The 23,204-nt window shown below is 44.4% G+C and overlaps 3 protein-coding genes across 4 annotated transcripts; all 3 read right to left on the bottom strand.

Moving 5' to 3' along the window:
- Positions 1-363: 363 nt before the first annotated feature.
- On the bottom strand, positions 364-8,604 carry msmo1 (methylsterol monooxygenase 1). The gene is made up of 7 exons (XM_013132108.4): positions 8,137-8,604; positions 6,471-6,613; positions 5,344-5,485; positions 4,700-4,848; positions 3,689-3,815; positions 3,368-3,522; positions 364-1,703 (listed from the first exon to the last, which is right to left on the bottom strand). The coding sequence occupies exons 2-7, from the start codon at positions 6,581-6,583 to the stop codon at positions 1,523-1,525; spliced, it is 867 nt and encodes a 288-aa protein (XP_012987562.1). The 5' UTR covers positions 6,584-6,613; positions 8,137-8,604; the 3' UTR covers positions 364-1,522.
- A 1,251-nt stretch (positions 8,605-9,855) lies between these two features.
- On the bottom strand, positions 9,856-13,421 carry med28 (mediator complex subunit 28). Its single transcript, XM_010867856.5, has 5 exons — positions 13,208-13,421; positions 12,850-12,916; positions 12,639-12,751; positions 12,264-12,347; positions 9,856-10,736 (listed from the first exon to the last, which is right to left on the bottom strand). Exons 1-5 carry the CDS (start codon positions 13,373-13,375, stop codon positions 10,617-10,619), a joined length of 552 nt encoding a protein of 183 aa, XP_010866158.1. The 5' UTR covers positions 13,376-13,421; the 3' UTR covers positions 9,856-10,616.
- A 1,359-nt stretch (positions 13,422-14,780) lies between these two features.
- lap3 (leucine aminopeptidase 3) lies at positions 14,781-22,856 on the bottom strand. Of its 2 annotated transcripts, XM_013132112.4 has the most exons (15): positions 22,663-22,856; positions 22,153-22,268; positions 22,014-22,068; positions 21,485-21,590; positions 21,128-21,287; positions 20,865-21,029; positions 20,656-20,711; positions 19,579-19,681; positions 18,288-18,412; positions 17,857-17,945; positions 17,636-17,738; positions 16,814-16,893; positions 16,610-16,722; positions 15,386-15,488; positions 14,781-15,115 (listed from the first exon to the last, which is right to left on the bottom strand). In XM_013132112.4, the coding sequence occupies exons 1-15, from the start codon at positions 22,753-22,755 to the stop codon at positions 15,032-15,034; spliced, it is 1,551 nt and encodes a 516-aa protein (XP_012987566.2). In that variant the 5' UTR covers positions 22,756-22,856; the 3' UTR covers positions 14,781-15,031. The 2 variants fall into 2 exon arrangements, with proteins under 2 accessions (XP_012987566.2, XP_034146913.1); XM_034291022.1 differs by lacking the exons at positions 14,781-15,115; positions 15,386-15,488 and adding an exon at positions 15,742-16,550 and having other exon boundaries at positions 16,585-16,722.
- Between the last annotated feature and the right edge of the window lie 348 nt (positions 22,857-23,204).

Below are 23,204 nucleotides of genomic sequence, written 5' to 3'. Positions count from 1 at the left end.
TATTACTTGGGACTTGACTTGGTACTTAGACATGAAGTTTAAGACTTGAGATTTGCTTAAGACTTGCAAAACTATGACTTGGATCAATGTCTGCTACAAAGATAATAAAACCTGTTAAATCGGTCTCACAAGATTAATTTGCTGCCCCCCAAAGGCTGTGTGAAGTTCATTGGGTTAGATTGAGTAAAAATTACAATTGTGGTTAGTGTAACAATTTGGTTTGATTTCACGTTTAGAATTAAGTTCAGGGTTGTAGAATAGGGATAATGGATTTGTGGTTTTCACTAGGATAGACAAAAATGTGTCCACCTGGAGAATTCAACCAGAGGTCTGAAAGACAACAATAAGTAAAAACAACATCAGTTCACAAGTCCAGTTCTTTATTGATTCAGTTCTTTATTTGTCCAGTTCTTTATTGATTCAGTTCTTTATTTGTCCAGTTCGTTATTGGTTCAGTTCTTTATTTGTCCAGTTCTTTATTGGCCCATTAAGACAACCAAATAATCAACATACAGGGTAAGGTATGACAATCAATTGCTGCTTAAATTACTTAAGGATTTAATAATTTTAATTTTCAGTAACAAATGAATGTGCCAATATTAGTTTGCCAGAACACTTTCTCTCTTAAACTTATTTTCTTCATACTGTAAAACAATACGATTATTTAATATTGTATGAGGTGAAAGCCCAAGTGGACCACGCACACCTTGAACAGACAGAGAGCTGATAGGACAAGTAGACCGATAGCTGACAGACTGAGTTAACTGAAAGCCCCAGCAGATATCCAGGATAATTTTCCTCCCCTATCCTAACTTTAACCTTTAAACAGATATCTGCTAATCCGAGTGAGTAACACTACTCCCTTCTAATCAAGGGACTGGTTTAAACCTGGACAACAGGTGAGTGAGATCCATTATCAGGGACTGGTTTAAACCTGGACACCAGGAGTGTGAGATCCATTATCAGGGACTGGTTTAAACCTGGACACCAGGTGAGTAAGATTCATTATTTGGGTAGAACAGAAAGCAGGACAGCTGGTTTGTGATGTGAAGACGTGGTCAACATACTCAGCAGTCTGCTATACGGTTCTAACAGTACAACCTCACAGAGACAACAGCATGAGGGAGGTACGAGAAAAAACATCTGAATGCAGATTTTAAACCTTGACACCAAATTATATTCTAAAACTGTACTGGACTAATATTCTAGAACCCTACTGGACTAATATTCTAGAACTGTTAAAGGGAAGTAAAGTGCTTCAGGAAAAACCAACAGGTAAAAAAAGTTTAATCACAACAGTGGGGAAAAAACGTCATTCATAATAATAATCTCAACAAAAATGTTTCATTCAAGGAGAAAAGTCTGATGTTACGGTTAGACATCTGGGGAATGCTATTGTTCAAGACCGTTCTAGTATATGCTAGTGTATTTTTTCCCATAAGGCACTGCACACTCCAGAGTCTAGTTCCGTCCTTCAAATGTGTCTGTATGTGTTTGTGTATGTGTATATGTGTGTGTGTGTCTACTGGTCTTTCTTGCTCAGCAGGTGCTTGTTGTACTGGGCATCAGTGTGGAACAACTTGTCCCACCAGGTGAATGTTGACGCGTAGTTTCCCACAAAGTTCATATGATGGAAATCATGGAAACGTGAGCCGGCATAGAATGGGATCAGATGAAGTGGGTTCAGAGGGACGTCATATCCACTGAGGACAGTGAGAAGGGGTAATCAGTCTTACAACCATCACAGTCAAATCATGATTAAAGAAAGGACCAACAGCAACTAAGTAATGAACGTGTAAATAATGTATATATGAACAGCAGAGACAGAGGACAGCTGGAATCGTTCTATAAATATTGTAGCAACGTTCTATAAATATTGAATGGCTTTGATTTGTCAATAAGAATTTTTGGATATGTTGAGAGGGTCCGTTATTTTTCCAGGTTGATAATGAAGGGTCTGATGATAAATGAGAGCAGCTATAGGTCACTTTACTCTCGTTCGAACGACCACGCCCACTTTTACAGCGCCCCCTAGCGCTGTAAAAGTGTAAAAGACAATGATGCAAAATTGAAAATATTTTCTGGTACCTTGTCTAAAAGCTGCAGCGTTTCATTTTGCACGTCGAATAAGAGAAAAAACCCTAGTTTACGCTTTTCTTTACTTCCCAAAAAAGCAAAGGACACCAAAAGAAGAGATCTGTGGCTTCAGGCCATCCGCAGAGGGTGAAAATGGTCAACTATGGGACCCGTCCAGTCAACATGTTTATGTCAAAGGCAAAGTACCCGGATGGGTAGCTCTCATCTATAGGAAACAGAATTCCAAATAACATGGTGTGTATCTGAGACCCCCGGTGGTCAGACAGGAGAATAACATGATGTGTATCTGAGAACCCGGTGGTCAGACAGGAGAATAACATGGTGTGTATCTGAGACCCCCGGTGGTCAGACAGGAGAATAACATGGTGTGTATCTGAGACCCCCGGTGGTCAGACAGGAGAATAACATGGTGTGTATCTGAGACCCCCGGTGGTCAGACAGGAGAAGAACAGTCAGAAAGAATCAACAAAAGCTTTATGTTTGTTTTGCTTGCATTCTGTGGTGCGCCTGCCATACCAGAATCTCGCCGTTGCGAAGGGGGAGCACGCTGTAATTGGCGGTTCGAGACAATGTAGAGAGCGCATGCTGAAACCACTCGCAGGCGCTGGCACATACTGGGGGAAGCTAGTAAGTCCAGCTACACCCTTACACATCTGCCTTCAATCAGGTCCAATTGGGATAGCTATAAAGAGGGGGCAGGTGGTCCCAGTGAGGTAAGCCCACTAATGTCCTGTGTGTCTGTTCCCCAGTAGACTGCATCTGCATCACATAATCCTGTGGAGGTGAACGACCAGCCCAAAGACCTCAGACAGAGACCCGTAGAGCTGAACGACCAGCCCAAAGACCTCAGACAGAGACCCGTGGAGCTGAACGACCAGCCCAAAGACCTCAGACAGAGACCCGTGGAGCTGAACGACCAGCCCAAAGACCTCAGACAGAGACCCGTGGAGCTGAACGACCAGCCCAAAGACCTCAGACAGAGACCCGTGGAGCTGAACGACCAGCCCAAAGACCTCAGACAGAGACCCGTGGAGCTGAACGACCAGCCCAAAGACCTCAGACAGAGACCCGTAGAGCTGAACGACCAGCCCAAAGACCTCCGACCCGGCTGGACTATTTGGAGTATCTGAGTGTGTTTTTCCCATTTCCTGCCTTGGTGTTGATGGTGTTAAATTAACTCCCAACCAGTGTCCTGTGGTCTCCAGGTGTATGCATGGTGTGTGTACCTGTGTACGTCGATGGTCTCCAGGTGTATGCATGGTGTGTGTACCTGTGTACGTCGATGGTCTCCATCAGTCGGAAGGCGACCCAGGCCCATAGCAATGTGACATGGTTACAGAACACCATAATGCCGATGAAGAAACCAGCCCCCAGAATCACAGTCTCAGCAGGATGGGCATACTCTGCCTGCATGCCGAACGGAGACTACACACGCACGCACAAAGACAGAAGGGTTATAGCACGCATGCACAAAGACAGAAGGGTTATAGCACGCTTGTGTAAGTGCATCTGTGTATGTTTGTGAGTCTGTGTGTGTGTTTGTGAGTCTGTGTGTGTGTTTGTGAGTCTGTGTGTGTGTTTGCATACTCACAGTGAAGTCGTGGTGAACTTTGTGGATGTATTTGTAAATCCGCCGATGATGCAACAGGCGATGCAGGAAGTAATGCCAGGTGTCCTCAATCACAGCACAGCCCAGACACTGGGCCAACAGGTAGGGCCTGGGGAGGGGGAAGACAGACAGAACAGCCTTAACACTGGGCCAACAGGTAGGGCCTGGGGAGGGGGAAGACAGACAGAACAGCCTTAACACTGGGCCAACAGGTAGGGCCTGGGGAGGGGGAAGACAGACAGAACAGCCTTAACACTGGGCCAACAGGTAGGGCCTGGGGAGGGGGAAGACAGACAGAACAGCCTTAACACTGGGCCAACAGGTAGGGCCTGGGGAGGGGGAAGACAGACAGAACAGCCTTAACACTGGGCCAACAGGTAGGGCCTGGGGAGGGGGAAGACAGACAGAACAGCCGTAACACTGGGCCAACAGGTAGGGCCTGGGGAGGGGGAAGACAGACTGAACAGCCGTAACACTGGGCCAACAGGTAGGGCCTGGGGAGGGGGAGGACAGACAGAACAGCCTTAACACTGGGCCAACAGGTAGGGCCTGGGGAGGGGGAGGACAGACAGAACAGCCTTAACACTGGGCCAACAGGTAGGGCCTGGGGAGGGGGAAGACAGACAGAACAGCCGTAACACTGGGCCAACAGGTAGGGCCTGGGGAGGGGGAAGACAGACTGAACAGCCGTAACACTGGGCCAACAGGTAGGGCCTGGGGAGGGGGAAGACAGACAGAACAGCCTTAACACTGGGCCAACAGGTAGGGCCTGGGGAGGGGGAGGACAGACAGAACAGCCTTAACACTGGGCCAACAGGTAGGGCCTGGGGAGGGGGAAGACAGACAGAACAGTGCATTTGTGTATGTGTGTGTGTGTGTGTGTGTGTGTGTGTGTACCATCGGGGCATGCTGTCCCAGTGGTAGGGGATGAGTGTGTGTGTGTACCATCGGGGCATGCTGTCCCAGTGGTAGGGGATGAGTGTGTGTGTGTACCATCGGGGCATGCTGTCCCAGTCGTAGGGGATGCTGAAGTACTCTGTGAAGTGGTAGGTCCCACAGATCATGGGCAGCTGGATGCAGAAGTGGTTGAACAGCAGCATCTTAAAACACTTCCACTGCTTCTCCCATGTCTCTGGCTTGTCCTACACACACGCACAAACATAGAAATAGAGTTTAAAGACTTCCCTGCTTCTCCTTCATCGGTGATCAGGGGCTGTACTCACAAAACATTTTGTCTCAACACTAGGAGGACTCCGAATCCTAATTGCTCATGTTTTTTATTCTGTTTACTGAAATTAACATATGGGGGGAAATTGGCCGTAACAGTGGCCTTATCTCATAATTATATATCACACACCGCTTAGATTATAGTATTTTTGGGATGGTGGGCAGTGGATATTTTCTGACCGTACTCTTGTATCAGGTGTGAAATGACTAATCAGTTTGCACCAAGGTCGGCGCAGATAGCATTTCAACCAATCATGTCACTCATTCTGAGACCTTAAACAAGTTGTTTCTAATACCACGCCCTTCTGTTTTTTAAAAGGCTTTTTTAAAATCAGTACTTAAAAACAACAGGAAAATCATCACAGTTTTTTTTGGGACTAACCTGTTGTTTTTGATGAACACACACTTACCGGCTGAATTTTGTACTTTTGCATAAAGGGCATAAACTGAAACAGGAAGCCAGGGAGACAGAACAGGAAGTAGATGGCTTCATGGACGATGAGAGAACCCCAGGTTGCAATCTGAAACTTAGTGTAGTTGTCATTCATATACCTAGGGACAGAAATCAACACAGACCTGTCAATTATTTATTAATGAATGAGTCAAACTCAAAGTCAGACCGTCAGAAAGTCAGTAAAACAGTCAGTTGGTCATATGGTCTCTGGAATAATCAGTCAGTCAACCACAGTTTTTAAATCCACAATAGTTTTTGATTTCATCATATTTAAGTTAATAATCCCTTCTTCACTTTTTAAACAAGGCATGGGTCCTATTCCCCTGACACACACTGATGTTTCTGCTATAAGATGGTCTAGGGGACATTCTGGGCATATTTAAAAACAACTGTCTATTTAGGGGTTGTGGGCTCATCAAATTCCTGTGATATTGGACAGAGCCTGGGCTTGGGCATCAACTCATGGGCATGGATCAGACCTAGTAGAATAGAATAGTCCTAGTTGTATTACTGTAGTTGTAGTAGAATAGTCCTAGTTGTATTAATGTCCTAGTTGTAGTAGAATAGATCTTATGGTATTACTGTAGTTGTTGTAGGACAGTCCTAGTTGTATTAATGTCCTAGTTGTAGTAGAATAGATCTCATGGTATTACTGTAGTTGTTGTAGGATAGTCCTAGTTGTATTACTGTAGTTGTAGTAGAATAGTCCTAGTTGTATTAATGTCCTAGTTGTTGTAGGATAGTCCTAGTTGTATTACTGTAGTTGTTGTAGGATAGTCCTAGTTGTATTACTGTAGTTGTTGTAGGATAGTCCTAGTTGTATTACTTTAGTTGTTGTAGGATAGTCCTAGTTGTATTACTGCAGTTTTAGTAGTACAGGCCTAGTTGTATTACTGTAGTTGTAGTAGAACAGTCATAGTTGTATAACTGTAGTTGTAGAAGAACAGTCCTAATTGTATTACTTTAGTTGTAGTATTTTAGGCCTGTGTGTATTACTGTAGTTCTAGTAGAATAGTCCTAGCTGCATTTCTGTAGTTGGAGTAGAATAGTCCTATAGTACTACTATAGTAATCGCAGTATTACCCCCATGCCTGTTGTAGTGATGGCTGCAGAGGGTTGTCAGGTAGAACTGCGTCAACGTATTCGACAGCCAGGTATGCGGACGACAAGATGGTGGCTGTGCCGTTGACCTCCATTCTGATTGGCTAGCGGTGATGGGGAGGAGACTGTCGACAAACGTTACTATTTGCAATGGCTGTGATAAGAGACAGTTGTGTGTCCTGTGTAATACATTAATAATGCCCATCTCTATCTCACACACACACACACACACACACACACACACACACACACGCACACGCACACGCACACGCACACAGTATTGCTATTTATCAAATTAGTTCTATATAAAAATTCAACATACCCACATAAAAATTATCTGGGTAACACAAAAAGATCAGATTAATCTGGATGTATAAAAGCAATGAGCAATGCATGTGTTGATGGACAATCAAAATCTGTTAATGGTTAATTACACTCCTTAGGCAGCTGAGCAAAACATATAACACAGTACTGAAACATATAACACAGTACTGAAACATATAACACAGTACTGAAACATATAACACAGTACTGAAACATATAACACAATACTGAAACATATAACACAGTACTGAAACATATAACACAATACTGAAACATATAACACAGTACTGAAACATATAACACAGTACTGAAACATATAACACAGTACTGAAACATATAACACAGTACTGAAACATATAACACAATACTTTAACCAATAACACAACACTAAACCATATCACATAATACTGTGAAACAACAATATAACCTATAACCTACTACAACCTATAACACAATACAATTACATACAGCACAACACTATGACACAACACTACAAACTGTAACACAATACAATTACATAGAGCACAACACTATAACCAAAAACACAACACTATAACAAACACTGCCAACTAAAGACAAATAAGTGATAAAAGATCCAACACCACCATATATCCTGAAAACTAATGGAAAATCTACAGCCGGACACGAAGTGTAAACCCATATGAATATTCAATTGCTGTCACATAAAGCACTGCATGATCATATTTAGTCAACACACGCTTTTCGAAAGAGCTATTAATAATTTCAAACAGTATTTTTATTTTTAAATCAGGAAAAAGTATGGATTTGTATCCCTCCTCTGCTTTCGGATACGTCTTTTGAGAGAGCTATTGACGATAACAAATGTTTTTGTGGTCAACTACCTACTTGGCAAAGTTCAGTTACAACATGGAGAGTTCTGTACATGAGTACTAGGCCAATTAAAGATGTTATGAAGACATTACAATACTGATATCGAAGGTATAGTCTCATTAACTGGATATACTTTAACTATAGGCAATTGTATCTATAAAAGACCTCTCCACTCGTGACAGAGAGCTACAGAAACAACGCTGTATTGAGAAATAACACTGTATTGTCTATTAAAAATAGAATCAAGTAGAACTAAGTGCGATACCGTTAACATTTCTATTGCAAACTACTGTCGCGCATATCTGTCCGCTACATTAGGCTATATACCAGTAACGCGCAACTGTTTTTAAAGCTTTATAGTAGCCAACTACATGTGTTCCTCTCAAAATATTCGCATAATCTTTACAGATGCGTTAAATGTTATAATACGACATTTTATTAAAAAACATTAAAGCAATATTTTATTTCTTACCTTGGTGCAGCGGTGGCTCCGTCTACCTGAGCAAGAGGCTGTCGTGACGCAGCAAGTGGAGTATTATCTATGGGTCTGATTGGACGAGGGGAGAGGAGACCAACGTCAGGGGGCCGAACGGGCGCTCTCATTGGCCCTGGAGATGGACTGATGATAGTGAGACGCGGAGTTTCTACAGCAACCACCAATCATCCTACAGCAAAGCTTTCATAACCTCCAAGCGCGATACAAACAGTAGGAGGGAACGGGTGGTGTTTCTGTGTGAGTCCTGTAACAAGCAAATACTATAGAGGTGTGTTCTTTGTCCTCTGTTTTCCAGGCCGGGCATTACACATGAACTAAGTATTCATCAATCTGTTAGACACAGAGACCGTCAACACAATTTACGGTTTAATGATATCGGCTGGCAATAATCTCGTGGCCATGGACGGTTACGCCTGCGCCTGTTATATTCAGGACAGAGAACGTTTCAATTTACATCAAACATTTATCTCATTCGCACACAGATAATTACTAAGACAGACAAATAGTAACATTTTCATTATTATGGGCACAGCTTTTTTAATCTCAGACTCAAATGATCATAGAGGAAGATTGTTCTTCTGTGTTTTCTGAAAAGCTGACTTCCTTCAGCAGCTCATGCTCTAGATTAGGGCTGTTTTAACAGTTCCGCGGAAGGACGAGTGTCTGCAGGTTTTTGGTTTCTCCTATAAATTGATTCAAAATTCTCACCTACACAACCAGGTGAGGGTAGAAACTAACCAATTATTAACATAATTAGTCAATCAAGTACAAGGAGAGAGCAAAACCTGCAGAAACACGTCCCTCCATGAAACTTTTTGGACACCCATGCTCTATACCATTCCTAAACAACGACCTCACCCAGGGAGTGGTGCAGATACTAATCCAGGGACTTGTCATCTCACTCTGGGTCACTGTAATTACCTGCTGGTTGGACTTCCTGCTTCTGCCATCAAACACCTGCAATGTATCCACAATGCTGCAGCCACCTGGTCTTCAACCTTCCCAAGTTCTCCCACATTACCTGCTCTTCCTCTCAGTCCACTTGACCTGTACATCCACTACAAGTCCATGGTGCTTGGCTATGGAGTGCACTACTTCAACCTGGGTCTATAGGAAGTAGGGTGCCTATCTAGTGCACTACTTCAACCTGGGTCTATAGGAAGTAGGGTGCCTATCTAGTGCACTACTTCCACCTGGGTCTACAGGAAGTAGGTTGCCTATCTAGTGCCCTAATTCAACCGGGGTCTATAAGAAGTAGGGTGCCTATCTAGTGCCCTAATTCAACCGGGGTCTATAGTAAGTAGGGTGCCTATCTAGTGCACTACCCTTTGTATTCAGGACAATGTGCATTGTATTATGTCACCATATTAAAACAGAGCTCTGATCCAAATCCATATGACACCACCATTAAATACTGTTCTGATCCAAATCCATATGACACCACCATTAAATACTGTTCTGATCCAAATCCATATGACACCACCATTAAATACTGTTCTGTTCCAAATCCATATGACACCACCATTAAATACTGTTCTGTTCCAAATCCATATGACACCACCATTAAATACTGTTCTGATCCAAATCCATATGACACCACCATTAAATACTGTTCTGATCCATATCCATGACACCACCATTAAATACTGTTCTGATCTAAATCCATTTGAAAACCCAAATTACTGACAATGTAGGTTCTGATCAAAACATTTATTCTTGGTACAAAACAGAAGAAATATTTACAGAAATATAAAGTAAGACAACTTTCGCTGGGGCAGGGGGAGGCTGGAGGAGGTGTGTGTTAAGTCTGTTTGAGTGGGGCAGGGAGGAGGCTGGAGGTGGTGTGTGTTAAGTCTGTTTGAGTGGGGCAGGGAGGAGGCTGGAGGTGGTGTGTGTTAAGTCTGTTTGAGTGGGGCAGGGGGAGGCTGGAGGAGGTGTGTGTTAAGTCTGTTTGAGTGGGGCAGGGAGGAGGCTGGAGGTGGTGTGTGTTAAGTCTGTTTGAGTGGGGCAGGGAGGAGGCTGGAGGTGGTGTGTGTTAAGTCTGTTTGAGTGGGGCAGGGAGGAGGCTGGAGGAGGTGTGTGTTAAGTCTGTTTGAGTGGGGCAGGGGGAGGCTGGAGGAGGTGTGTGTTAAGTCTGTTTGAGTGGGGCAAGGAGGAGGCTGGAGGTGATGTGTGTTAAGTCTGTTTGAGTGGGGCAGGGAGGAGGCTGGAGGTGGTGTGTGTTAAGTCTGTTTGAGTGGGGCAGGGAGGAGGCTGGAGGTGGTGTGTGTTAAGTCTGTTTGAGTGGGGCAGGGAGGAGGCTGGAGGAGGTGTGTGTTAAGTCTGTTTGAGTGGGGCAGGGAGGAGGCTGGAGGTGGTGTGTGTTAAGTCTGTTTGAGTGGGGCAGGGGGAGGCTGGAGGAGGTGTGTGTTAAGTCTGTTTGAGTGGGGCAGGGGGGAGGCTGGAGGAGGTGTGTGTTAAGTCTGTTTGAGTGGGGCAGGGGGGAGGCTGGCGGAGGCCTGCTCCAGGAAGGCAAGGGGTCCAGGTGGAGGGAGATCTGAAGGTTTACGATGCTGGATGCTAACATCCTCCAGGACCTACAAAAACACACGTTGGGTTTTCATGAGGATTTACTACCATTAAAAACATTTTCCTAACCATAACCTTAACCCTAAACATTATCACAAAACAACCATAACCCGATCCTAATCCTAACCCTAAACTTAACCCTAAACATTATCACAAAACAACCATAACCCGATCCTAATCCTAACCCTAAACTTAACCCCAAGACAAAAGTTATTGCAAACCGAGCACGGGCCATCTGACTTCACTTTGCATGACTGTCATTGTTTTACGGTCGTCTTTGGGCAGATTGTTAAAATATAGCATTTTCAATATTGCCTGAGAGAATCAGAAACAAGTACTTGGTTACAAATGTGCAAAACATTTAATCCTGGAAAATTCTAATAGAACTATTTAATGATGCCTTGAGACCAGAACAACATAATTTACACGCATTGTGTTGCACTGCCATCAGCATCGTGTCCATCTGACATTTTACCTGCTACACAGAACATGTTTTTTCGTAAAGGGGAGAAGGTTATTTTTTAATAAAGGGTAAGTAAAATAAAGTTTTTCACAATAATGACATTGCTGATCGTGGATTATAAAACCGTCCTCTAATAGGGTGGTTCCCAACCCGGGGGGCTAGGACCCCTGGGGGTACTTGGCCTCTCCACAGGGGGCACTTGAAAAACCTCATGACACCATAGACTTACTAGTGAAATGAACATGAGGGGGTACTTCAGGGGTACTCCAAGCAGTGCAAACCTCCGTCAGTGGTACAGTAACTGAAAAAGGTTGGGAACCACTGCTCTAATACATAAGTTGCTATTGTTTACATTGCGAACACTGTTAGCTAGCAGCAAACCTACTACTAGCTACATTAAAGTAGTCCTGGGTTAGGGTTAGTAGAGCTGGGTTAGGGTTAGTAGTCCTGGGTTAGGGTTAGTAGTCCTGGGTTAGGGTTAGTAGTCCTGGGTTAGGGTTAGTAGTCCTGGGTTAGGGTTAGTAGTCCTGGGTTAGGGTTAGTAGTCCTGACTTTATTCAGTTTACCTGGCAGCTCAGTGATTGAGCCAATCTCGTCCCATGCTCGTTCTTTGACAATGATTTCTTTATACAATGGGTACATTTGTTCATACAAAACCTATATTTCTTGTGCTTACCGCAAATCCATATTTTTGTCCCTACATAACAGGCCAATGTGAGTTACCATCATTTGTAATGAGCCAATACACCAAATCTGCCCCACCAAAACCAATGTCTTATTATTTCAATTCACATGACAAAATGAATGTGCGCGTCAGCCATCAAGAATTGAACCTCAGCGTTTTGTGAAGGTTGGGCGCTGTCACTGGACGTGACACAATGCGCGTAGCGTAGCCGCCGTCATTTATTTCAAAGGGGGCGTTTCTTAACAGTTGGCGGCTGATGGCGATGTCGAATGCTCAATGTCTGTAGTGTAGCTCCAACGTAACAGGACTAGAAAGAGGCCAGGAAAGTGAAAACTGTTCTAAATTTTGCCATTAATTATAATAAAGCGGGTCAGTAATCAGACATACCTGTTGCCAATGGTGCAGCTTAGAAAGGTGTTTCTGAACCAGCAACTCTTTCCTCTGGAGCTCATTACGAAGCTCAGATACATCCTAGAAAGACAGGAGAATGGGGGGAGAGGATGAGAATAGGGGGAGAAGATGATGGAGAGATGACACATTTAGGCAGGTTCTTCCCTATTTCGGTTGCCCTGTTTGCATGCAATTTATTTCTTGAGTTTCTCTTTCAAAACATTTGGCAACAGTAACGTGTAATCATCCTGCCAAATATGTTTTAGTGCAGGGACGTTTCATTAAATGGAAGCAAATAGAACAAAATGGTGACATACCTAGATGAATGTAAACCAACAGAAACCAAAAGGTTTTGTTTAATGGAGTACCCACCTCTTTGATCACCTGTTCTGGTTTCTGGACTGATAACTGAAGACGCTTCTGCAGAAAGAAACACTCCGTCTGTCTGGCAACGTCCAGAAATTTCTGAATACACTGGTCCACACCTGAGGTCAGACAGAGAGGTATGACAGCCAGTTTAGAAAGTACTGGACTATAAGAGAAACAGAATGGCACTTGGAAAGCAACGCTTGTATGGTCTCACCGGTTCGGATCTCCTCTTGATCAGTTCCGTTCACGTAGTCTTGACTCACAAGTGACGCAAAGCAAGCCTGCAGATACCATCAACAATGAACCTTTAGCTAGTTAGCCGCTAACTCTTTACAGTTGGCTGACTTCAGTGAAACCACCGATCCACTGGTTAGTCATTTACAAGAACAGAAGGTAGCTGGCCAACGTAGTGTGTAGGTAACATCATGGATAGCAACAGATATACGACCTAGACTGGATACCGAACTGAATCACAACTAGTAGTGTTTACTGCGATTTAGCGGGCTGACATTACCCAGCTACCAAGCTAGCTAACATGTTGCAAAACATCAGCGACAGAGTCGCTCTCGTACCTCGAAAGAAGCCTCCAGGTCGTCCACCAAAGTATTGGCGCCCTGGCTTCGGTTTCCCGGAGCTCCGGAAAGTAGTCCCGACTGACCCGGTCCTCCAGGTCCACCGACAGGGTGAGAACCAGGCGGCTGCTGGCCGGGAAACATCCCGCTGCCCATGGAGGAAGACATTTTTGTGGAAAAGTAGCTACGGCGTAAATGGGAAGATCTCAATTCTACTTCTGGTATCTTCTCTCAAATTAATGGCTGCTCGCATCCATTGAACGTGCATATACCGCCACCTACCTTACCGGAGTGTGAGGCCCCTCACGGCCTGCCTTTCCTATATCCTCCGGCTCAGACCTGAAGCCGTGAGAAATGGACATACAGCCTTAGCCACCATCCCACTCCCCTTCCCGCCCCCCCAGCAACCCCTCTACATCCCACTTCCTCCCCTCCCCTCTATAACCTTCTCATACAACCTTTCCCTCTAAACATCATACTGTTCACAATACATCAACACATGTTCAACTGTTTCCTCCACTCAACACCCATCACACAGCCCTGTTTCATGCTTACCTATCACCTTCAATGAGATGTTCAGTCCTGTATGCCCTAATCATAGTCGACACCACATCACCTCTTCTCTCCTACACCCCATATTACTCACCTCGAACCTCACTGTCCACTGCACCCCATAATACCCTCTCCCCTTCCTGCTACTATCCCACTTCCTCTGCCAACAGTCAACACCTACCCCCTTTATCAACGTTTTAATTTCCCCCCGTCCTAACGGTACCTGTACACCCACTCTCTCCTTCCTCCACCCACACCAACATGAGCCGGAACCCAGCAGAACCGAACCACCACACCCATCCTCTCCAATCCCAACAACACCATCATCTCCACCAACAAGTCACCTCTGTCTGACCTTCCAGTCTGTAAGCTGCCTAACACAGCCGCTGAGAAACAACCAATGTGGAACCCAGTGCGACTGTAGGCCCCACTTCCCTCTCACTTAATCCATACTCCTCCACCAACTTCCCAATCACCCACCCAAACACCTTTATCTTGCCCACTTCCCGTTCCCAGCAATTATCTACATCCTTAAACATTTCAACACACAGCCATAACGCTGTCATCTGGACCACATCTAGACATTTCAATACAGATTTAGCTGCATATCCATAAACAAACACCCATAGTGTAAAACTGACCTAATCAGCGTCTGATACATACACACCAGAGTACGTCTATCCACTTCCCATCAGACCCTACCACTGCCCGCATAAGGTTCATAGCCCTTCAACATCTCACAGCAATAAACTGCACGTGGGTCCTCCAAGTCAACTTCTCATCAAACCACATCCCAAGGTACTTGAATTCTGACACCTGCACCGTGGTATCCTCTTCGTCTGCTTTGCAAAATTCATTTGATGAGAAAGCCAGAGGTCCAGCCCCTTTGACCTAATCATCCAATCAGTTTTGAGGCGAGGAAGCGAGGATGATTGCAGATTCTCCCCCGGCAGGAAGCTGTCCAGTCACGTAGTCACATGGTTAGACAATGTGACATGGAGAAACAACCCGGAATCAGATATTAGTTCAAAATATTTTTTATTCATGTTTGTTTAAATGACATGATAATTTGGGCAATTCTAATATTAAAAAGATAACAGTGGCTGTATCCCAGTAGAAAAGCTTGGATACTGGGTTCTGAACAAAGCTGGGGAGCAGATCTAATACACAAGGCTCAGCGTGAATCCCAGATGGCATCCTATTGCCTATGTAGTGTACTACTTTAGACCAGTCATATGGGGGACAGCAGAGCCCTAGTCTACGTGTGTATGGTCAGATATGGGTAGCCAATCTCCCAGCAAATTCTATTAACGTACGGGTTGGTCGCCCAGACATTCCTTTCTTCAGATAGGGAACCTTGGAGAACGAGAGAGAAAGGAGCGTACTGTTAACAACAATCATTCCATCCCATTCCACCCTGGAAGAACCTTCTGTCTGTTCTAGACAGTGTCGGTCCTAGCCTTTTGGGGGGCCTAAGCTAAATTACATTTGTGGACCCCCATCCCCTAGTGGTCCGGGGGTCACTAGCAGTCCCTAAGCGGGTGCTTATGTTGCTTATGCCTAGGGCAGGCCCTGGTTCTAGAACAGAAGCAGTTCTAAGAACAACATTCTAGAAGACTAGCATACCTCATCCTTATTGGTCATCACCCCGGCAATGTCCAGGTGTGCCCAATGAGGGGCAGTCACAAACTCCCTCAGGAAGGCTGCGGCGGTGCAGGCTCCGCCAGAACTACACAGACAGACAGACAGACACACACACACAGACAGACAGACACACACACAGACAGACAGACAGACACACACACACAGACAGACACACACACACAGACAGACACACACACACACAGACAGACAGACACAGACAGACACACACACACACACAGACAGACAGACAGACACAGACAGACAGACACACACACACACACACACACACAGACAGACACACACAGACAGACAGACACACACACACACACACACACACACACAGACACACACACACACACACAGACAGACAGACAGACACATTTAGTTTTCCAACGTCAGCTGAACATGTAAAAGTGTCTTTGAACATATAACAACATATCTATTCAGAAACATAATTACTTCAATCAAATTAAATAAAACGTAATAATAAACAATTTAACTTTTCTAATCTCCCACAGAACCTTTTACCAGCTGGATTTGTGGTTTTAGTATGCGTTCTTACTGACTGGTCTTGTGGTTTTAGTATGCGTTCTTACTGACTGGTCTTGTGGTTTTAGGGTGTGTTCTTACCGACTACTCATGGTTTTAGGGTGTGTTCTTACCGGCTGTACTTGTGGTTTTAGGGTGTGTTCTTACCGGCTGTACTTGTGGTTTTAGGGTGTGTTCTTACCGGCTGTACTTGTGGTTTTAGGGTGTGTTCTTACCGGCTGTACTTGTGGTTTTAGGGTGTGTTCTTACCGGCTGTACTTGTGGTTTTAGGGTGTGTTCTTACCGGCTGTACTTGTGGTTTTAGGGTGTGTTCTTACCGGCTGTACTTGTGGTTTTAGTGTGTGTTCTTACCGGCTGTACTTGTGGTTTTAGTGTGTGTTCTTACCGGCTGTACTTGTGGTTTTAGTGTGTGTTCTTACCGGCTGTACTTGTGGTTTTAGTGTGTGTTCTTACCGGCTGTACTTGTGGTTTTAGTGTGTGTTCTTACCGGCTGTACTTGTGGTTTTAGTGTGTGTTCTTACCGGCTGTACTTGTGGTTTTAGTGTGTGTTCTTACCGGCTGTACTTGTGGTTTTAGTGTGTGTTCTTACCGGCTGTACTTGTGGTTTTAGTGTGTGTTCTTACCGGCTGTACTTGTGGTTTTAGGGTGTGTTCTTACCGGCTGTACTTGCCAACGTTGTTGAGGTCGGCCAGGTGGCAGTCAGTGACCTGTCTGGTGTAATGGTCAAACAACGGCATCCTCCACACCCTGTCTCCGGTCACCACACTGGCCTAACACACACACACACACTTTAACCAATCAACATCCTCCACCACTTAGAATACTGCCCACACTGACAGTGTGTGTGTTAGTGTGTGTAACCTTGTGTATCTGTTCCCAGAGCCAGTCAGAGTTGGTGAAGACTCCTGCTGCTGCAGATCCAAGGGCTACATCCATTGCCCCTGACAGAACGACAGAGAGAACAACATCCAGCATCATCCAGTAGTAACCTGTCAGTCTAGCGGTGTTAACCCGTCAGTGTAGTGGTGTTAACGGTTCGTAACCCGTCAGTGTAGCGGTGTTAACCGGCATAAACCCGTCAGTGTAGCAGTGTTAACCGGTACTAACCCGTCAGTGTAGCGGTGTTAACCGGCATTAACCCGTGAGTGTTGCAGTGTTAACCGGTACTAACCCGTCAGTGTAGCGGTGTTAACCGGCATTAACCCGTGAGTGTAGCAGTGTTAACCGGTACTAACCCGTCAGTGTAGCGGTGTTAACCGGTACTAACCCGTCAGTGTAGCGGTGTTAACCGGCATTAACCCGTCAGTGTAGCAGTGTTAACCGGTACTAACCCGTCAGTGTAGCGGTGTTAACCGACAGTAACCCGTCAGTGTAGCGGTGTTAACCGGCATTAACCCGTCAGTGTAGCGGTGTTAACCAGCATTAACCCGTCAGCGTAGCGGTGTTAACCGACAGTAACCCGTCAGTGTAGTGGTGTTAACCGGTACTAACCCGTCAGTGTAGCGGTGTTAACCGGCATTAACCCTTCAGTGTAGCGGTGTTAACCGACAGTAACCCGTCAGTGTAGCGGTGTTAACCGACATTAACCCGTCAGTGTAGCGGTGTTAACCGGTACTAACCCGTCAGTGTAGCGGTGTTAACCGGCATTAACCCGTGAGTGTAGCAGTGTTAACCGGTACTAACCCGTCAGTGTAGCGGTGTTAACTATGGCTCTGGGGTTGAAGCTGTGGGCATAACAGAGAGCATCAGCTAGGATCAACCTGCCCTCTGCATCTGTATTATCCACCTACACACACACACACACAGACAGAAACACATTAGCACACCACACACATTAACCCACATACACACACACACTCACAGAAACACACATCACATACAGTTCTGTATCAAAGATAACACACCTGTATGGTTTTGCCGTTCTTGGCTGTGACTACGTCTCCAGGTTTGTTGGCCTTCCCACTGGGCATGTTCTCACAGAGGGGTGCCAAACCTGGGAGGAGTTAACACCATATTAACACACACCACCTCTGCCTGTCCACATGTGTGCTTCACATACATATTCTTTGTTGCATTTGTAACCACTATCAGCTCAAACGGTCTATGGAAAACTGATGGCCTGTATGTTAATTTTGTTAGCATTCTCTAACAGACAATTTATTGTTTTTGTTGTGTACGACAGTGTATATAATATTTCGGGATGCAAGCTGGATGGAATGACAATACCACTCAACCATAACCTTGTGTCATGGAATCAGATCTTTGTTCAGCATTTTGCATTAATGAGCAGTCATCTTACGTCATACAGTTGGACTACAAACGGCTGGGCGCTCACCAATTATGTTGATTGGCAGTTTGAGGGCTGCTGCCGTGACGATGGCAGAACACACAGTGGCAGCTCCACCCATATCAGCCCTCATAGCGTCCATACCTGAGGAAGGCTTCAAACTGATACCACCACTGGAGAGAGAGAGAGACCAAACTGATACCACCACTGGAGAGAGAGAGAGACATCAAGCTGATACCACCACTGGAGAGAGAGAGAGACCAAACTGATACCACCACTGGAGAGAGAGAGAGACCAAACTGATACCACCACTGGAGAGAGAGAGAGACATCAAGCTGATACCACCACTGGAGAGAAAGAGAGACCTCAAGCTGATACCACCACTGGAGAGAGAGAGAGACCAAACTGATACCACCACTGGAGAGAGAGAGAGACATCAAGCTGATACCACCACTGGGGAGAGAGAGAGACATCAAGCTGATACCACCACTGGAGAGAGAGAGAGACCAAACTAATACCACCACTGGAGAGAGAGAGAGACCAAACTGATACCACCACTGGAGAGAGAGAGAGACCAAACTGATACCACCACTGGAGAGAGAGAGAGACATCAAGCTGATACCACCACTGGAGAGAGAGAGAGACCAAACTGATACCACCACTGGAGAGAGAGAGAGACCAAACTGATACCACCACTGGAGAGAGAGAGAGACATCAAGCTGATACCACCACTGGAGAGAGAGAGAGACCAAACTGATACCACCACTGGAGAGAGAGAGAGACATCAAGCTGATACCACCACTGGAGAGAGAGAGAGACCAAACTGATACCACCACTGGAGAGAGAGAGAGACCAAACTGATACCACCACTGGAGAGAGAGAGAGACATCAAGCTGATACCACCACTGGAGAGAGAGAGAGACCAAACTGATACCACCACTGGAGAGAGAGAGAGACATCAAGCTGATACCACCACTGGAGAGAGAGAGAGAGACATCAAGCTGATACCACTACTAGAGAAATAGAGACGTCAAACTGATACCACTACTGGAGAGAGAGAGAGACACCAAACTGATACCACCACTGGAGAGAGACAGAGACTTCAAACTGTTGAGAAGAGATTTCTTACAGATCATTTATTTTTCAATAAATACATAGCATTTGCATGTGTCGGTCTGCATGTTTCTCTGTCTGTCTCTCAGTCAGTGTACAGGTGTCTCTGTCTGTCAGTCAGTCAGTGTACAGGTGACTCTGTCTGTCAGTCAGTGTACCAGTCTGTATGTCTGTCTGTCTGTATGTCTGTGTACCAGTCTGTCAGTGTACCAGTCTGTCTGTGTACCTGTCAAAGGTGATACCCTTGCCCACCAGCAGCAGAGGAGACTGGGAGTTGTCAGGACAGCCATTGTAATGCAGCTCCAGGAAGACAGGGGGCTCCTCTGAGCCTGGCAGATAAGAACAACATGTTATTCCCCTGAGACCAGAGGAACATACCAAGATCACAAGTGTAATTATAACATGTTATTATTAGATGGGCAACTCAATCAAAAAAGCCTACGCATCAAAACACTCAATGATTTGCCCATGAATGTAATATTAGTTTTTAAAAAATGAATCATTTGTCACCCTTACATTTAATAGATGAAAATAAGATGTTTAAATACCATCTTTAACTGAACATATAAATACAAGATGTTGTAATATCCATTTAAATCAACAGATAAATATTTCAATATCACCTTTAAAGGAAAAGATAAATATAAGATGTTTCAATATCACCATTGCATATGTATAACCCATTTCCCAAAAGGTTGGGACGCTGTGTAAAATGTAAAGTAAAACAGAATGCAATGATGTGCAAATTATTGAAATCCTATATTCAATAGAAAATGGTAAAGACAACATTTCAAATGTTTTAACTGAGACATTTTATTGTTTATTGAAAACACACGCCCCTTATATCACAACAGCATGGCTCTGTAGTAAAAGAGTCTGGTTGCTAAACTGCAGTCCAGACCTGTCCCCCATTCAAAACATTTAGCGCATTATGAAATGAAAAATACGAAATACAATATCAAGCAAGAATGGGAAAACATTTCACATTCAAAACTACACCAATTGGTCTCCTGAGTTCCCAAATGCTTACAGAGTGTTTGTTAATAGAAGAGGTGATACAACACATGCGCCTGTCCCATTTTATTTGACACGTGTTGCTGGCATCAAATTCAAAATGGGCACGTATTTTTCCAAAAACAACAACATTTCTCAGTTCCAACATTTGATATGTTGTCTTTGTACTATTTTCAATTTAATATAGGGATAAATGATTTGTATATCATCCCATTCTGTTTTATTGGCATTTCAGTCAGTGTCTCAACTATTTGGAAACGGATTTGTACATAAATATAAAATTATTCACCTTTAGAAACACTGAGAAATGCTCCCATCTTCTGCTCCTCAATCCACTCCTTAGACCTTAGACACATTATGAACAATGACACAACATCTTATTAAAATGCAAGAAAATAACATGTTTTATGAATGACTTATTTAATTTATTCACTTTATTGTAAATCCATTATATCACAAATCCACTCCCTCCTGTTTAACACACACTGAAAGACACACCTCTTATGAACAGTGACCTGCTCAGCATAGGGAGTCAGCCTTTGAGTGATGATGTCAGCGAAGACAGACGGAGTGATGTGATTGGCTGGAGCTTCCATCAGATAACGGGCCAGGTTCTGACCCTCTCCATATAACACACCTTTTTGCCAGCCTGACACACACCCACTACAAACACAGTGTTTGAGAGAATAATGGCTCTTTATGTGTGTGAGTGTGTTTGTCAGTGTGTGTGTGTGTGTGTGTGTGCGCGTGCACGTGTGTACCTGCCATGAAGCTGTGTAGTGACTTTGGTCTTCTTCTTTGTCTTGAGGTCATCGTATGTGAACAGTCCCAGAACAGCGCCCTCTGCTGCCGCCTGGCTGTCACCACACCCATCCACCTCTATATGGGCCAGGGAGTGGTCCTGGAGTACCCGGCAGCCCCCTACACAGCCACAACAGAGAACAACCTGGGTCCATTTAATCATCAAATACAGGTGAGACATTGGAGAGAAACAGGGAGGGACAGTGATAGAAGTCAAAAGACAGACAGAAAGAGAAAGAGAGAGAGAGAGAGAGAGAGAGAGAGAGAGAGAGAGAGGACAAGGAAACAGAGAGGGAGGGTCATTCCTCTCCACAGACCGGCGACAGCAGCTCTGATGTTCTCCTTGCAGGTGTCCCAGGATTCAGATCCACAAACCCCGAGAGAGCTCTTCCCCAGACCAACTACTGCTATACACGGGAAGTCCTGCACACAAACACACACACACACACACACACACACACACACCCCCACACGTGCTGAGCTTATCTAACACACCTGGTTTATAATAATGTGAAATTTATTTATTATACTTTATTTAGCGGTGTCCACCTTTGATTTGTTTAAAAACATTTATATTATTTCACAATAGTTTTTATAAACTGGATGATTTGAATCTTGCTCCAGCGTTAGCATATGAGGCCATATACCACAGGTATGACATCACATCCCTTCTTACTGCTGTAACCATGCTGGTCACCAGTTTATGATTGCAATAAGGCATGTCAGGGGTTGAGTTCAGGTAATTTATATCACTTTATAATGGTAAATACAGTTCATAATTGCATCATTTGTTTTATGATTTTAAATATATTTAATAATTGTATGATTTGTTAAAAAATGTGTTACCTCATGAAGGCCGTAGAATATTCTGTTCTTGCCTTTTTTCAGAGCAGGTCCTGATCTGAGAATACCAAGGACATGGTCATCATACAAACACACGCAGAGGCACGCACGCGCACGCGCACACACACACACACTCACTCACATGTTGAGCAGTTCAGTGAGTTTCCCCGACAGAACGCTGTCAAGCCCGGCTGCTGCTTCAGTCAGATTGAGGCTGTCCTGCTCCTTCTCTCTCTCATAGACACCTAACACAAGACCCTGGAGACGCACAAACAGTTAACATGCTAATCCTACCCCTCTCTCATAGATACCTAACATAAGACCCTGAAGACACAGTTAACATGCTAATCCTACCCCTCTCTCATAGATACCTAACATAAGACCCTAGAGACACAGTTAACATGCTAATCCTACCCCTCTCTCATATACACCTAACACAAGACCCTGGAGACAAACACATGCTAGCTAACCACTACTGTATAGCACTATCAACCAATCGCTCATCCATCCATCCATCTATATATCCAGCCTGTGCTCTTGACTCACATTCTTCACAAAACTAGTGGCTCCTAGTAACTAGCTCGGTTGCTGGTCATCCAGACTTCAGACTAGACTAGCTCAGTGCTAGCTAGCCATCTTCAATTAAACGTACTTTTCTAGAGTTCCTGTTGTTTTGTGACGCTGAGAAGAAGCGAGACTGATGTCTCCTCGCAGCCAACAGCACCACTCGTTTTAAAGGTAGCATCGTATCTGTTTATTATGTATTCCGCCAAAAGAGAGATTCAACAAAACAGTAAATTACACCACCGGCGACTTGTCAGCAACACTAAAAGCATACATCCGGGTTTCGGAATGTCAGAAAAAAAGTGCTTCAGTAATAGTGGCATTAAACATGATGTCTAATAATAAACAATGGCACATATTTGTTAATATGTTAAAAGTATTATATTTAGGTTTTAAACCATGTTTGTAATGAATGCACCATCATCGCCTCCAATCAATGCAGTACTCTGTACGTTCGATTTTGGACAACCATGTGAATCAGCACCCAGTACTGAGTGATATTTAGAAATGTGTTACCCATCTTCAGATACAGAAAATAATCCAATATTGAAATATGAATTAAACGAAATGAAACGTTATTATTCTAAAGCACCATATTTGTTTTGTCTCTCTCCGGATATGGACTGGATT

Source organism: Esox lucius, chromosome 25, assembly GCF_011004845.1.
Source record: "Esox lucius isolate fEsoLuc1 chromosome 25, fEsoLuc1.pri, whole genome shotgun sequence".
Classification (NCBI taxonomy): Eukaryota; Metazoa; Chordata; class Actinopteri; order Esociformes; family Esocidae; genus Esox; species Esox lucius.
Note: the sequence above shows the minus strand (reverse complement) of the source record. Positions and strands in the feature narration are given on the sequence as shown.

Coding starts and splice junctions, on each gene's coding strand:
- msmo1 (XM_013132108.4), bottom strand. CDS start 6,583: ATGGAGGTCAACGGCACAGCCACCATCTTGTCGTCCGCATACCTGGCT. Junction 4,849..5,343: donor AAAAGTACAAAATTCAGCCG/GTAAGTGTGTGT, acceptor GCGTGTGTGTAG/GACAAGCCAGAGACATGGGA. Junction 3,816..4,699: donor TGGGACAGCATGCCCCGATG/GTACACACACAC, acceptor CCCCCTCCCCAG/GCCCTACCTGTTGGCCCAGT.
- med28 (XM_010867856.5), bottom strand. CDS start 13,375: ATGTCTTCCTCCATGGGCAGCGGGATGTTTCCCGGCCAGCAGCCGCCT. Junction 12,917..13,207: donor ACCTGGAGGCTTCTTTCGAG/GTACGAGAGCGA, acceptor TGGTATCTGCAG/GCTTGCTTTGCGTCACTTGT. Junction 12,348..12,638: donor CAGAACAGGTGATCAAAGAG/GTGGGTACTCCA, acceptor CTGTCTTTCTAG/GATGTATCTGAGCTTCGTAA.
- lap3 (XM_013132112.4), bottom strand. CDS start 22,755: ATGCTACCTTTAAAACGAGTGGTGCTGTTGGCTGCGAGGAGACATCAG. Junction 22,069..22,152: donor CTCACTGAACTGCTCAACAT/GTGAGTGAGTGT, acceptor TGGTATTCTCAG/ATCAGGACCTGCTCTGAAAA. Junction 15,116..15,385: donor TGATGACCAATAAGGATGAG/GTATGCTAGTCT, acceptor TCGTTCTCCAAG/GTTCCCTATCTGAAGAAAGG.